The 15,499-nt window shown below is 40.8% G+C and overlaps 1 protein-coding gene across 1 annotated transcript; it reads right to left on the reverse strand.

The window, feature by feature from the left end:
* Positions 1-6,488: 6,488 nt before the first annotated feature.
* Positions 6,489-11,321, reverse strand: LOC134302541 (interferon-induced very large GTPase 1-like). Its single transcript, XM_062987681.1, has 2 exons — positions 8,114-11,321; positions 6,489-8,017 (listed from the first exon to the last, which is right to left on the reverse strand). Exons 1-2 carry the CDS (start codon positions 11,319-11,321, stop codon positions 6,489-6,491), a joined length of 4,737 nt encoding a protein of 1,578 aa, XP_062843751.1.
* Between the last annotated feature and the right edge of the window lie 4,178 nt (positions 11,322-15,499).

Raw genomic sequence — 15,499 nt, forward strand, 5'->3', positions numbered from 1 at the left:
TTGAAGGCAGATTGATGAAGAATACTGTTTGTCATTAGTTAACTCCATGCCTCAGAGAGTTTAAACCATTATAAAAGCCAGAGGTGGTGCAACAAAGTAATAATGGTGCAGTGTTTTCTAATGATTCCATAATTTTTTCCTCAGATTTGAGTGATTCCATATTTTTTTCCTCTACTTGATCTAAAAAAAAGCAATTGTGACTGACCACAACTATTATATTTGTTTCTTTTTTTATTGTTTCTTAATGCCAGAGGGTTGACAGTTTGATAAATGATAGTTTTGTGGCATGTCTGTGATTTATTTTTTTTCTACAAAATTAAACAATTGAAAGAACATCTTCCAAGAGTGGTGATTCCATAATTTTTGCCAGGGGTTGTAGAATAGAATAATATACAGTGTATCACAAAAGTAAGTACACCCCTCACATTTCTGCAGATATTTAAGTATATCTTTTCATGGGACAACACTGACAAAATGACACTTTGACACAATGAAAAGTAGTCTGTGTGCAGCTTATATAACAGTGTAAATTTATTCTTCCCTCAAAATAACTCAATATACAGCCATTAATGTCTAAACCACCGGCAACAAAAGTGAGTACACCCCTAAGAGACTACACCCCTAAATGTCCAAATTGAGCACTGCTTGTCATTTTCCCTCCAAAATGTCATGTGATTTGTTAGTGTTACTAGGTCTCAGGTGTGCATAGGGAGCAGGTGTGTTCAATTTAGTAGTACAGCTCTCACACTCTCTCATACTGGTCACTGAAAGTTCCAACATGGCACCTCATGGCAAAGAACTCTCTGAGGATCTTAAAAGACGAATTGTTGCGCTACATAAAGATGGCCAAGGCTACAAGAAGATGCCAACATCCTGAAACTGAGCTGCAGCACAGTGGCCAAGATCATCCAGCGTTTTAAAAGAGCAGGGTCCACTCAGAACAGACCTCGCGTTGGTCGTCCAAAGAAGCTGAGTGCACGTGCTCAGCGTCACATCCAACTGCTGTCTTTGAAAGATAGGCGCAGGAGTGCTGTCAGCATTGCTGCAGAGATTAAAAAGGTGGGGGGTCAGCCTGTCAGTGCTCAGACCATACGCCGCACACTACATCAAATTGGTTTGCATGGCTGTCACCCCAGAAGGAAGCCTCTTCTGAAGTCTCTACACAAGAAAGCCCACAAACAGTTTGCTGAAGACATGTCAACAAAGGACATGGATTACTGGAACCATGTCCTATGGTCTGATGAGACCAAGATTAATTTGTTTGGTTCAGATGGTCTCAAGCATGTGTGGCGGCAATCAGGTGAGGAGTACAAAGATAAGTGTGTCATGCCTACAGTCAAGCATGGTGGTGGGAATGCCATGGTCTGGGGCTGCATGAGTGCAGCAGGTGTTGGGGAGTTACATTTCATTGAGGGACACATGAACTCCAATATGTACTGTGAAATACTGAAGCAGAGAGTGATCCCCTCCCTCCGGAAACTGGGTCGCAGGGCAGTGTTCCAGCATGATAATGACCCCAAACACACCTCTAAGACAACCACTGCTTTATTGAAGAGGCTGAGGGTAAAGGTGATGGACTGGCCAAGCATGTCTCCAGACCTAAACCCAATAGAACATCTTTGGGGCATCCTCAAGCGGAAGGTGGAGGAGCGCAAAGTCTCGAATATCCGCCAGCTCCGTGATGTCGTCATGGAGGAGTGGAAAAGCATTCCAGTGGCAACCTGTGAAGCTCTGGTAAACTCCATGCCCAGGAGAGTTAAGGCAGTTCTAAGAAATAATGGTGGCCACACAAAATATTGACACTTCAGGAACTTTCACTAAGGGGTGTACTCACTTTTGTTGCCGGTGGTTTAGACATTAATGGCTGTATATTGAGTTATCTTGAGGGAAGAATAAATTTACACTGTTATATAAGCTGCACACAGACTACTTTTCATTGTGTCAAAGTGTCATTTTGTCAGTGTTGTCCCATGAAAAGATATACTTAAATATCTGCAGAAATGTGAGGGGTGTACTCACTTTTGTGATACACTGTAGAATAGATTGTCATTGCACAACGAAATTTTCGAGCATCTCCTTGACACTGATACATCGATCAGCCATAACATTAAAACCACCTCCTTGTTTCTACACTCACTGTCTATTTTATCAGCTCCACTTACCATATGGAAGCACTTTGTAGTTCTACAATTATGGACTGTAGTCCATCTGTTTCTCTACGTACCTTTTTCAACCTGTTCTTCAATGGTCAGGACCACCACAGAGCAGGTATTATTTAGGTAGTGGATCATTCTCAGCACTGCAGTGACACTGACATGGTGGCACTGTTGGCTGGATATTTTTTGGTTGGTGGACAATTCTCAGTCCAGCCGTGACATTGAGGTATTTAAAAACTCCAGCAGCGCTGCTGTGTCTGATCCACTCATACCAGCACATTACACACTAACACACCACCACCATGTCAGTGTCACTGCAGTGCTGAGAATGATCCACCACCTAAATAATACCTGCTCTGTGGTGGTCCTGTGGGGGTCCTGACCATTGAAGAACAGGGTGAAAGGGGGTAACAAAGCATGCAGAGAAACAGATGGACTACAGTCAGTAATTGCAGAACTACAAAGTGCTTCTATATGGTAAGTGGAGCTGACAAATTGAACAGTGAGTGTTGAAGCAAAGAGGGGGTTTTAATGTTATGGCTGATGGGTGTATATACACACATGTATTTACAAATAAACTGTGAATGGAAATTTTATATTTTATTAATTATTTGCATTAAACTCATAAGTTTCTTCTTTCTTAGTTAATTAGCAAAGGTAAAAGAGACTATTGGAAGGTTTCTTAGGTCCAGAGATATGTTGACCTTGGCATGGGCTTTTTGCTTCCGTGGGAGTGCATGGGTGTCAGGATGGTGTGTGCGGGAGTGCACGCCCAGTTTTGATACAGGTGCATTCTTGTTAAAGTATGCCATGTTTCTAACAAACTGACTATTCTTGTAGGATGATAAACAAGTTTAGTGGGGAAGGTTGGCCTTGAGCTGGGTTGCTGAGCAGAGTTAGCCTAAAGGGGCAGTAAAGCGGGGTATAAATACTGTGACGGGGCAGACAGGAGTCGCCCTTTCTCTCTGTAAAGCTGTGTGAGCGGTTTGCATTGAGATGGACCCTCAGCTGAGTAATAAATTGATTATTTGCTTTTATCATTATCCCGGTTGTCTGTGTCAATCTTTAAGGGTTATTTTGAATTCCCATGACAAAACATATACACATCTAGATACAAAAATACCCGTTATTGTAATGAGGCAGAAAGGACCCAAGGTGCAGATTCTTTAAAAATAAATTTTATTTAATTTTATGAAATAAAAAACAAAGTAAAAGACAAAACCAGAACAAAAAGGCAGTCGGGAGAAGCCCGATTGCGCCGCAGGTTCCGCAGGCAACTGAAACGACAAAAGAAAAATGATAAATAAAAGTGAGGCACGAACCCCGGTCACTCCGATGCTGGGCGTTCGCGCTACAGTCTCGGCAACCAGAGGATGACAACAGCCCAGGCAAACGCGCTTAAGAGGCGCTGGGGGACTGAAAAAGAAAAATAATAAATGAAATCGAGGCGCGAACCCCGGTCGCTCCGATGCTGGGCGTTCGCGCTACAGTCTCTCCAACCGGAGGATGCCAACAGCCCAGGCACACGCGCTTAAGAGGCGCTGGGGGGGGGGCTGAAAAAGAAAAAGAAAAAATAATAAATGAAAGCGAGGCGCTAACCCCGATCGCTCCGATGCTGGGCGTTCGCGCTACAGTCTCGCCCACTAGAGGATAGAGAGTCACAAGGCACAAGCTACAGATAAGCGTCTGGACCAGGCGTGGCACCAGACGCTGAAATCCTGCTATTAGCAACAGGGGAGCTTAGCACAAAGCTATTAACAAACAGGCAGCGCGAGGGCTGAGCATAATCGCACCACTTTCCCTAAGATGAAAGAAATCAAAGGACTATACCTCAGCACAGCGCTTACAATCCCAAACGGCCTAAACCACCGTTCGGACTACCGTCTTTCCCTGTCAAATGGGAGCGAGAGGACGTTCTCGCCACCGGGCTACACAGGCCAACACAAACAAAGGTGCGACGCCCGCTGCTGCACACTGGCAGATTAAATAAGCCAGGTGCAGCTGCAGGCAATCGCCCTAATTAGCCGCTCTCCTACTAGAGGCCTTGCTGGGTTTGGGTCTGTAACGCCTCCTTCGCCGGGAACCCGGGGTAAGTTCACCAGCTACCACAGGCACCCTAACAGTTATTGCACAGTTCCTATAAATTGCACATTATTTACAAGAATGCAAAGTTTTGAGAGTTGGGTGTTTTTATGGTGGCGAGGTAAAAGCTTTGTAGGAGTCTGGAAGTGCAGGCCTTGATACTCAGTTACCACTTTATTCATCAACCCGGCTACATGTAGATTAAGAAGTTTTACCTCTAATAGCTCAGTGATGATGGAGCTAAAGACTGGCGTGTGTTGCTCAAGGATCTAGATGCTTCAATAAAGAATGTAATAATGTTAATTGCATTATCTATAAATCCCAGGTTGTGGACTTGACCAGCTTTTTTTCAAAGTTCTGCATGATTACGATGGTTCTTCACCTCTTGCTAAGTGACATTGAGAATTGGGGGTGACAGGTATGGGGGATGAACAGAGGACTGGCGTCTGATTGGCCATCTGTAGTATCTGTGGTAGTTGTTAAGTGGGTTTAAAAGATGGGGGATGTCTTTTGTAGTCTGTGATAGCCCTCACACCGTTTCAGACAGAAGAGATGTCGTTTGCTCCGGTTCTAAAAGCATCTTCCTGAACTCTGTGTTAAATAGAGGTTTATTATTGTAAGAACAGGTGAGATAGGATGTGACTGTTTCCATGTACAACCCCAATTCCAATGAAGTTGGGACGTTGTGTAAAACGTAAATAAAAACAGAATACGATAATTTGCAAATCCTTTTCAACCCATATTCTATTGAATACACTACAAAGACAAGATATTTAATGTTCAAACAGATAAACTTTATTGTGTTTTGCAAATTTTCACTCATTTTGAATTTGATGCCTGCAACACGTTCCAAAGAAGTTGGGACAGGGGCATGTTTACCACTGTGTTACATCACCTTTCCTTTTAACAACACTCAATAAGCGTTTGGGAACTGAGGACACTAATTGTTGAAGCTTTGTAGGTGGAATTCTTTCCCATTCTTGCTTGATGTACAACTTCAGTTGCTCAACAGTTCGGGGTCTCAGTTGTCGGATTTTGCACTTTATAATGCGCCACACATTTTCAATGGGAGACAGGTCTGGACTGCAGGCAGGCCAGTCTAGTACCGGCACTCTTTTACTACGAAGCCACGCTGTTGTAACACGTGCAGAAGGTGGCTTGGCATCATCTTGCTGAAATAAGCAGGGACGTCCCTGAAAAAGACGTTGCTTGGATGGCAGCATATGTTGCTCCAAAACCTGTATGTACCTTTCAGCATTAATGGTGCCTTCACAGATGTGCAAGTTACCCATGCCATGGGCACTAACACACCCCCATACCATCAGAGATGCTGGCTTTTGAACTTTGCACTGATAACAATCTGGACAGTCCTTTTCCTCTTTGACCCGGAGGACACGACGTCCATGATTTCCAAAAACAATTTGAAATGTGGACTCGTCAGACCACAGGACACTTTTCCACTTTGCGTCAGTCCATCTCAGATGAGCTCGGGCCCAGAGAAGCCGGCGGCGTTTCTGGGTGTTGTTGATATATGGCTTTCGCATTGCATGGTAGAGTTTTAACTTGCACTTGTAGATGGAGCGACGAACTGTGTTCACTGACGATGGTTTTCTGAAGTGTTCCTGAGTTCATGTGGTAATATCCGTTACAGAATGATGTGGGTTTTTTATGCAGTGCCGCCTGAGGGATCGAAGGTCACGGGCATTCAATGTTTGTTTTCGGCCTTGCCGCTTACTTGCACAGATTTCTCCAGATTCTCTGAATCTTTTGATGATATTATGGACTGTAGGTGATGAAATCCCTAAATTCCTTGCAATTGCACGTTGAGAAACGTTGTTCTTAAACTGTTGGACTATTTGCTCACGCAGTTGTTCACAAAGTGGTGAACCTTGCTTGTGAACGACTGAGCCTTTCGGGGATGCTCCCTTTACACCCAATCATGACACTCACCTGTTTCCAATTAACCTGTTCACCTGTGGAATGTTCCAAACAGGTGTTTTTAAACATTCCTCAACTTTCCTAGTCTTTTGTTGCACACCCACTGAATTGCCCTATAGGTGAATGTGTGTGTGTGTGTGTGTGTGTGTGTGTACTAATCTATAAATCCCATAACCCTGAAAACTTAAGATGATTATATGTGATTATATATTATAAATGATTATATATGTATCACGATTGATTGATTGACAATGATTATATATGTATATTTTTGTGTGTACACATATATCGGGTGTATGTGTCTCGTAATCTTCAGATGTATTTATTCAAACTCTCTATAGCTTGTTTTTTAGTGTATTTTCTCCATCCAGAAGGAATCTTTCCGTCTCCCTGGAATGTTTTTCCATAGTTATGCTCCAGGTCTGTTTGGAATCTGCATACAAACCACTTCCAGTATGTGAGCACTGATTTATCAGGGGTGATGCTCCACTTAGCATATTTTCCTCCTGCTCTTCTGTATTTTTTGTAATGTACCAAATCATCTGTATCATGACGGGGGTGGAACTGTTTATCACTTTGTACTAAAGTTGTACAAATATCAGCACAGAGATCTGTAGTATTTGTGTAGTGCGATCCTATGATTCCATCTACTCTGTGGAAGGGGACACTGTGATCTCCATCATGATTCTTTATTGTGTTGGTGCAGATGGCTTTACAGAATGGACACTGAACCCAGCAGCACTGACAGAGATGTTCAATCAGAATCTCATCTGGTTTCTTCCTGAACTTCTCTATGTTGATGTCTGTTACACTGTTGAAGCTTTTCTGTTGTTCTGACATCATCTTTGTGAGACCTTCACACACAACCTGCCGAAGAAAATCTAAATCTGTAATTTCCTCCAGACCAGTGCAGGTTATTTCTTTTAAGCTCAGCTCATATGTTAGTGAATTCTTCAAACTTCTCAGCCACATGTTTGCATCACCACTGCTCTTCTTCACTTCTTCAGTTGTGATGTTCACAGCGTTCATCACTTTCTGCTCTTTGTGTTTCAGATTTCCTTTGAGAAGATTCAGAACCTCGCTGTTATTATCAGTGATGTATTTATCAACCTTTTTTCTAATAAACCGTTCAAAGTGTTTCTTGGGATGGTGGATGTACTCCATGTACTTCTCAAAGTTCTCCTGCTCTGCCAGAGATTTCAGGATGTGTTTCTCAAGCTGTGACCTGTTACCATTAAATTCTGGCATGTTTGATCTCATCTGTGTTGACAGATCAATAGCAGTTTTATTGTAGGCTGCTTCCAGGATGGCTGGTACAAGATTGTTGTAGACAAGTTGACCAAATACTGTTGTGGTTGTTGCTCCTCTGCAGTAGTTTTGGAAGACGCTGTAATATTGTGGTTTCTGTTTTTCCAGGTAAAATTTTACATCATTTTCATCTCTAAACTGTTGGTGGATCTTGGTGAATTTGGGACTTGCAAGGTGACACACATGAAGACAGAGATCCAGAGTGAATTCCTTCTTCAGCTTTATTTTCTTGTTCTCACTGTGATATTGAACAACTTTGTGTTTGACCTGGGCAGTTATTTCCTGAATGTAGCTGTTTTTGTACCCCAGTCCTGTAATTTTGATGCAGATCTTCTTGATTAAGTTCTCAGATTCTTGGATGACATTGTTGATTAGGTTCCTCACTGACTCACGGTCTTCAAAATTCAAAAGATTTATCTCTGACTGGCTGACTGGCTGACTGTTGGATTGAAAAAAAGACCAATTTTTCCAGAATTTTACTTTTTCAAGAACTGAAATATTTTCATTTTGTACCTCATTTATTTTGGTGTTCTGTACTTCCAATACACCCAAATGTCTTCTCTGTTCTTCATGCTTGGTTAGAAGTATGTAGCATGAATAATCTCCCAGTCTGTGTATCTTTGTGTAATCTTCCTGAGATATTCGCACATACACAGCATCTTGTTCATTACCTTCAGATAGAATCTGTATCACATCCTCCCAAACATCAAAAGGTTTCTCTACAGGTGTGTCTTGCGTCAGATCAGAGACCCATTTGTTCCACACTTTATCAAATTCCTGTCTGAGGACTCGTTCATCAGTTTTTGTGCTTTTTTGTTTCAGAGCAAGCGCTTTACTCATATTGAAGAGCTTTTTATCATACTCTGTCTTTTTGTGATCAAAAGCTTCTCGAGCTTTTTGCTGTTGAAGAAAATCATTCAGGTTTGTTTTTGCATTTTTAACAAGGTCCTCAAGAAGTTGTTTAATTCTCTGTTCACATCTCACTTTCCACTGAATTAAAATGTCTTTGTCTCTGTCCTCTTCAAAGTAACACTTCATTGATTTCTCCACGTCTTCTCTGGTCTTTTTCATGTGTTCATAAAGGTCTTTGTCCTCAATCTTTTGCAGTTTTTTGTTTTTAATTGTGTTGTGCAGTTTTTCTTCATGTTCTAACATGGCACTTCTGAGGGACCAGGTCCATTTTCCAAACTCAGTTTCTAGTTTCCTGTAGACTGCAATCTCCAGTGTGTTTCTGAAGCTAAAAACAAAGTTCTCGTTCAGTAGAGCCTTCCACAGATCACTGATGCGTGATTTAAACTCTGAGAGTTTCATACTATGAGACTTGGTAGCATTTGTGAAAATAGCTCTCTTTAGCTTCTGAACATTTTCACTGTATGAGGGGTTTGGTGGAGCCATTGGTGGGCTGCCCTCCCAGAGCTGTGCAAAATACTGAACATCATCTTGTACATTGAAAGCAATAACATCACTGAAGCACTCGGCTTCACTGTCTTCCTCTTTAGCAGCTAATTCTGTCATTTCATCCAGTTTTTCCTGTAAACGTCTCCTGCCCTCCATGTTCTTCTCTCCAGCTGTGATGTCACCAACATTCTGATGGACAAACATACATCTGGGATTTAGTTTGACCTTCTTCATTCTCAGGAAGGCCTGAACAACAATCTGAAGAATCTCCTGCATCTCAGCAGGGTTCTCACCAAATATGTTGATCAAAGTCAGATTTCCAAGACCTACAACAAATGTTGCAACTTCATTATCATGATGGTGAGTGGATTTTCCTGCAAGTTCAAGTGCTCTAAGACCTTCAGTATCTACAATAAGAACATAGTCAAACTTCAGCTGCTTCTTCATCTCCTCTGATACTCTGACCAGCTGCATGAAGGCTCCTCGGGTGCACCGTCCAGCACTGACAGCAAACTGGAGTCCAAACATGGCATTTAGCATGGTGGATTTTCCTGAGCTCTGAATCCCTAGAACTGACAGCACAAAGACTCTCTGATCTCCCAGTTTCTTTATGAGTTCATCTAGAACTGCTGTGACCCAGATCAGAGGAACATGTGCAGCATCACCATCCATCAGCTCTATTGGAAGACCAGATTTTATGAGTTCTGCAGCAAGTTTGGGGAGATCTGAGATGCTTTTTTCTTTAGAGGTTTTCTTATTTGACTCATATATCTGACCCATCTCTCTGAAGATGTGTTCCAGACCAAATGTTGCTGCATTTAGTTTTTTAGATATCTCTCCAAGTTCTGTTTGCTCAGCCTTCTTATTTCCTGATTCATCATGTTTCTTTTTGAGGTCTAAAACCCTTGTCCATGTTTCATTGTACTTGTGATGAAGATCTGAAAGATCATCTGAGGTTTGTTTGTCCAGTAGAATCTCGAGCCATTTAATAAAGAATGATTTTTCATTTCCTGATAGAGAATTCAGAGAGGAAATAATGTTTTTCATAAATGCCGATTGTCCAATTTCTTGTTGGTGTTTACGGATTTGTTTCATTTGTGTTTGTTTTTCACTCTTTTGCATTTCTAAATTGTTTTCTTGAAGTCGATGTGAGTCTTTGTTTATCTGACACCACTCATGCCAGAGCTTCCCTTGACAGGGCAGGTGTGTTTCCTTTAATGTGGATATTTCCTTCCCCTCCAGCTGTTTTATTATCTCTAGTGCAGCTTCTTTTCCTTTCTTGCATTCAGGATCATCTTCATCTGTGCTGATCTCATTGTTTTTGTATAAATTCTCAAGTTTAAAAACTGAAGATGACTTGGACAGACAGTCAGTGATGGTTGTTCTGAGGTTTTTAGATACGTCTGACTGATTTCTGTCTTTTAGACCAATTCTGTATTTTCCATTTTTAATCTTACTGACACCTGATTTATCCTCAGAAAGGAGACAGATGATTGGTTTGGGGTCTTTCAGAAGCTTCTGTAGCATCTCCTTATTTCTGTCATTGTTAGGATCAGATAAAAGAACAACATTTACAGACGACATTTCAGTCAGAATATCCAGTTGTTCTTTACTGGTTTCTGCATCACCATGTAGATTACAGAAAGCAACACAGTCAGTAAAATGATCAGTTTCATTTCCAGATGGACAGTACCAAGCAATCTCCACAACTCCATCCATCAGTAGACGGTTTTTAATGCTGCCTGGACAGTGTCTGTGGAAGAACGTCTGATGCTTCTCATTGATCAAGCTGTTCATCAGTTGAGACTTGGAAAAGGACACGTCTCCTAACCTGAAGAACGCCACCATTGGAGTTTCTGCTTCATAAACATGCTGGGTTTTACTGATCTTGCTACCAGAAGTGTCAGTGGTTTTCCAACTTTTACTAATTTGGCGAAATGTCCACAGAGGAAACTCAATATTTCCAGTAAATGGATTTGGCACCAGTAGAGGCAGAGCGTACCGACACTGAGAGAGTTTAGTCACTATTAGCTGCTTCAGGAAACTGTCTGAGCAGTGGAACACCGCCATCTGAAGATCCATGGGATGGATAGGATTTGTCTCACCATCAAAAGATTCAGCCTTTTGGCAAACAAGCTCATCAAATGCATAAAGTTCTTCTTCATCTGTATCTGAGGAAAGAGGGTCTAAATCAGTGGCTTCTTTTTTGGTGGTGATGTATCTTGATCTGTAATCCATCATTAACAACCTTTGTAGGAAGGTTTGAACCAGATCTTTTTCTTCACAAGGTTCTTGGCAATTTAATGAAAGAGAAGTTAGTTGAAGAACATCTGAAGTCTTCAGTTTCTGTTTGTCCAGAAGATTAAGTGTAGTTAGAAGTTGCTCAGATTTGTTCTTTTGTTCAGGTTCTGATCCAGGTTCTTCTATTCCAAGCTCCATCTTTTTTTCCTGCAAAATAATTTTTGGAATTCATATTACAAAATATTTTTAGGGCCATGATTCATATTTAAGGCTTACTTTACACTGCACAGACTGTTAATCAGTTCCCATTTGCATTCACTCAAATTTTTATATATAAGATAAGATAAGATAATCCTTTATTAGTCACACAGTGGGGAAATTCACAGTGTTGCAGCAGCAAAGGGACAGTAAAGCACTCAGTACAAAAAATAGACAATAAAAAGTACAGTGTATAACAATAATAATAATAAAAAGTCAGAAAAAAAAAAAAACTCTGAAAAACAAAATATTAATATATACAAACAATTAACTGCTAATTAAACTGCAGTTCACAGCTTATAGCTCAATGTTGATCAGTAGATGATGGTAATCAATCCAGCATATTTAGTTTAGCCTGTTTTACATAAAATACCCCTGTAATGGGTGCTCAGGTATCACAGCAGTAAAATTTGCTTGGCGCCAAAGCTGAACTTGAATGTGAATTCGATTATCAGCTCTACTATTGGATAATGATTTGCTCATCCATCAGGGTTGCATGCCGATTCCTCATAACTCATGCAATCAAACCTCTAATGGCTGATTGATGGTGCCTGCATCAAAGCTCGCAAAGCTCTCAGCATTGTGGAAGACCCATCACATCAATCGCATGGACTTTTTACTCTCCTGCCATTCGGGAGAAGGTACCGCAGCATTAGCACAACTAGACTGTGTAACAGTTTCATACCACAAGCCATTTCTGAACTCTAATCTGAACTAAGGGACCACATGTATGTGTGTATATACAGTGGGAAAAATAAGTATTTGATCCCCTGCTGATTTTGTAAGTTTACCCCTTACAAAGACTTGAACAGTCTATAATTTTTATGGAAGGTTTATTTTAACAGAGAGACAGAATATCAACAAAAAATCCAGAAAAAAAACATTAAATAAAGGTTATAAATTAATTTGTATTTAATTAGTATTTGATCCCCTACCAACCAGCAAGAATTCTGACGCCCACAGACCGGTTATGTGCCCATGAGGCACACAAATTAGTCCTGTCCCTTTAAGAAAGTACTCTTAATCTCACCTCGTTATGTGTATAAAAGACACCTGTCACAGAATTAGTTTCTTCCATTCAAATCTCTCGACCACCATGGGCAAGACCAAAGAGCTATCAAAGGACGTCAGGGACAAGATTGTAGACCTGCACAAGGCTGGAATGTGCTACAAGACCATCAGCAAGAAGCTTGGTGAGAAAGAGACCACTGTTGGCGTGATAATTCGAAAATGGAAGAAATACAAGATCACAGTCAATCGCCCTTGCTCTGGAGCTCCATGCAAGATCTCACCTGGTGGGGTAAGAATGATTCTGAGAAAGGTGAGATCAGCCCAGAATTACACGGGAGGAGCTTGTCAATGATCTCAAGGGAGCTTTGAGCACAGTTACCAAGAAAACCATTAGTAACACACTTCGCCGTAATGGATTGAGATCCTGCAGTGCCCGCAAAGTCCCTTTGCTCAAGAAGGCTCATGTACAGGCCCATCTAAAGTCTGCCAATGAACACCTGAATGATTCAGAGAAAGCTTGGGAGAATGTGATATGGTCAGATGAGACCAAAATTGAGCTCTTTGGCATCAACTCCACTCGCCATGTTTGGAGGCAAAGAAATGCCCAGTGGGGATGGTGTTCTTGGGGTCATATCCAGCATTTCTCTGCTCCCAGCTCCCTTGAGATCACTGACAAGCTGGTTGTTGTTGATATATGGCTTTCACTTTGCATGGTAGAGTTTTAACTTGCACTTGTGGATGGAGCGACGAACTGTGTTCACTGACGATGGTTTTCTGAAGTGTTCCTGAGCCCATGTGGTAATATCCGTTACAGAATGATGTCGGTTTTTTATGCAGTGCCGCCTGAGGGATTGAAGGTCACGGGTATTCAATGTTGGTTTTCGGCCTTGCCGCTGACTTGCACAGATTTCTCCAGATTCTCTGTAGATGATGAAATCCCTAAATTCCTTGCAATTGCACATTGAGAAATGTTGTTCTTAAACTGTTTGCGAACAATCCATTCTATTGAACGCCTTTTTGAAATGAACGAAAGGAACCGAGTCGCTCCTGTAGCGTAAGGACAAATAATTAAGGAATAAACTACGTAGTAAAAAAAGTATGTTTTAAAGCAGAAACAAACACAGGTACAGGATTTTTCGAAATTTATTATTATTTTTTTTTTTGTAGATATGATTCCAGTATACAGTATTTGTGTGGGTTTTAGAATGTAAGGTGGAAGTAAAGTAATGAGGAACGAGATTACAATTTCCAGGAAGTAATCCCGTTACAATTTTAGTTAAGTAATAAGTAATGAGTAATGGATTACTTTTTTTGAGTAACTACTCCAACACTGGACGTGGGGGTCCCTGCTGAGTCTGGTTCCTCTCAAGGTTTTTTTCTGTAATTGTTAAGGGAGTTTTTCCTGCCACTGTCGCCCTCGGCTTGCTCAGCAGGGGTAAAGTTGATGTGAGACAATGTTCATTATAAGAAGCGTTATATAAATGAGTCTAACTTAACTTGACTAATACACATAACTTATCTATCTCACTATTATTTTCTCAGTACCATGTACTGACCAACAGTTGTCTCTAGTCTTGTCTTCCTTTATTTATTTTACATTCTTGTATTTATTGTAATGTTGTCTACCTGCACTGTACTGTCTTGCACTTTTTGTTCTGTGTTGCACCTTGAACCTGGAGGAACGTTGTTTCATTTCAATATGTACTCGTATATAGCTGAAATGACAACAAACCTCTCTTATCTCTGTTGACTCTCCAAGCCCCATATAATCTCATCTTGTGTTTTCAAAAGCAGAGAATGAAAAAAACAACAACAAAAAAACCTCTTTCTACATAAGCAAGGTAAACACACAACAACCGACTACCGTACTGACTGAGTGTAAACAATGACTTAGCATCGCACTGTACTCCAGGTTTCTCCTAAATAGCCCCAAAATCAGGTGCAGTGCATTAGCACTTCTTAGAGCTCAAGCTCTTGGAGTTTGTATGGATTTGGAACTATTATGGACCAATCTACATTATGGCTCTAGAATGTCCCAAAATGGCACCCAAGATTCCCTGGAAACTGCCAACCATTTGTGGTGGTGGAGGATTAGTCATTAAGGCGTTTTAAGGAGCTGCATACCAATGGCTTGAGTTTTGTAATGTGTAAGCTTGAGTTTATTCTCATGGACTGAGGTAGTGAGGGTATAAGCTATAAGGTTAACTGTTCTATTGATTTGAATGGTCCCACTTATATGGGGTTTAACTTGACTGCACACAGACTGCAGTGGAAAAGGAAGGTCTTTAGTAGACAGCAAAACTCTTGCCCTTGGCGAACAGAGGGGCCCAAGCACCTCTTTTGGTTTGTGCATCCCCCTGCTTTGTAAACATGGGAAGAGGATTCCTGAATTGGTTCTTGAACAGGGACATGCCAGTGAACAAATGACATACGGTATTGTGGGTGTATTCCGCCCAAAGCAGATGATTTGCCCAAGAGGTAGGGTTTGTTGAGACTGAGTTAAACATGTTAAACACTGACACAACATGTCCAGAAATTTTAGTTTCTCTAGGTAAGCAGGCCTGTAGTGGTAAAACATGCTTTGGTCCTAGTAGTATATTTGTGTCTTCAAAGTGAACAGCAGAGGTGTTTCCAAACAGTACAATAGTGACTGGAGAATTTACCACTACTTTCAGCTTGAAATATGGTACTTTCAGATGTATCATCATTCTCCTTAAACACAGACCAGGTGATTATTATTGTTGTGTCTGATTGTGTCACTGCTGCATATTAATGCAAATGTATTTATTTACTGATCTAATCTTAAGATATAATTAATAATAACTATACCCATAATGCACTGTGACAGTATTTTGTACGTACCTCATTATTTTCTGATGTTATTTGGATTTCCATACTGCTGGTTGTAAGAAAGCTTTCATGTCTACTGAGACCTTGATTAAAGAAAAGAAACAGTTGTTATTTTACTGCAGAATAATTATTTGTATGATAGTTACTTAATTAATTTAGAAATCAGATGACAAAACTGATAATCAACAGTCCCCTCTAAAAGTATTAACACCCCTGGAAAACATAAACAAAACAAGCTGGGGGAAAAAAAGTTCTTT

The sequence above is a fragment of the Trichomycterus rosablanca genome, chromosome 2 (genome assembly GCF_030014385.1).
Source record: "Trichomycterus rosablanca isolate fTriRos1 chromosome 2, fTriRos1.hap1, whole genome shotgun sequence".
In the NCBI taxonomy this organism is placed as follows: domain Eukaryota; kingdom Metazoa; phylum Chordata; class Actinopteri; order Siluriformes; family Trichomycteridae; genus Trichomycterus; species Trichomycterus rosablanca.

What these genes read in the sequence shown, in the direction of transcription:
- LOC134302541 (XM_062987681.1), bottom strand. Translation starts at nt 11,321, where the DNA reads ATGGAGCTTGGAATAGAAGAACCTGGATCAGAACCTGAACAAAAGAAC. An exon ending in TGTGCGAATATCTCAGGAAG is followed by an intron (nt 8,018 to 8,113) that starts ATTACACAAAGA and finishes TATTGGAAGTAC; the next exon opens with AGAACACCAAAATAAATGAG.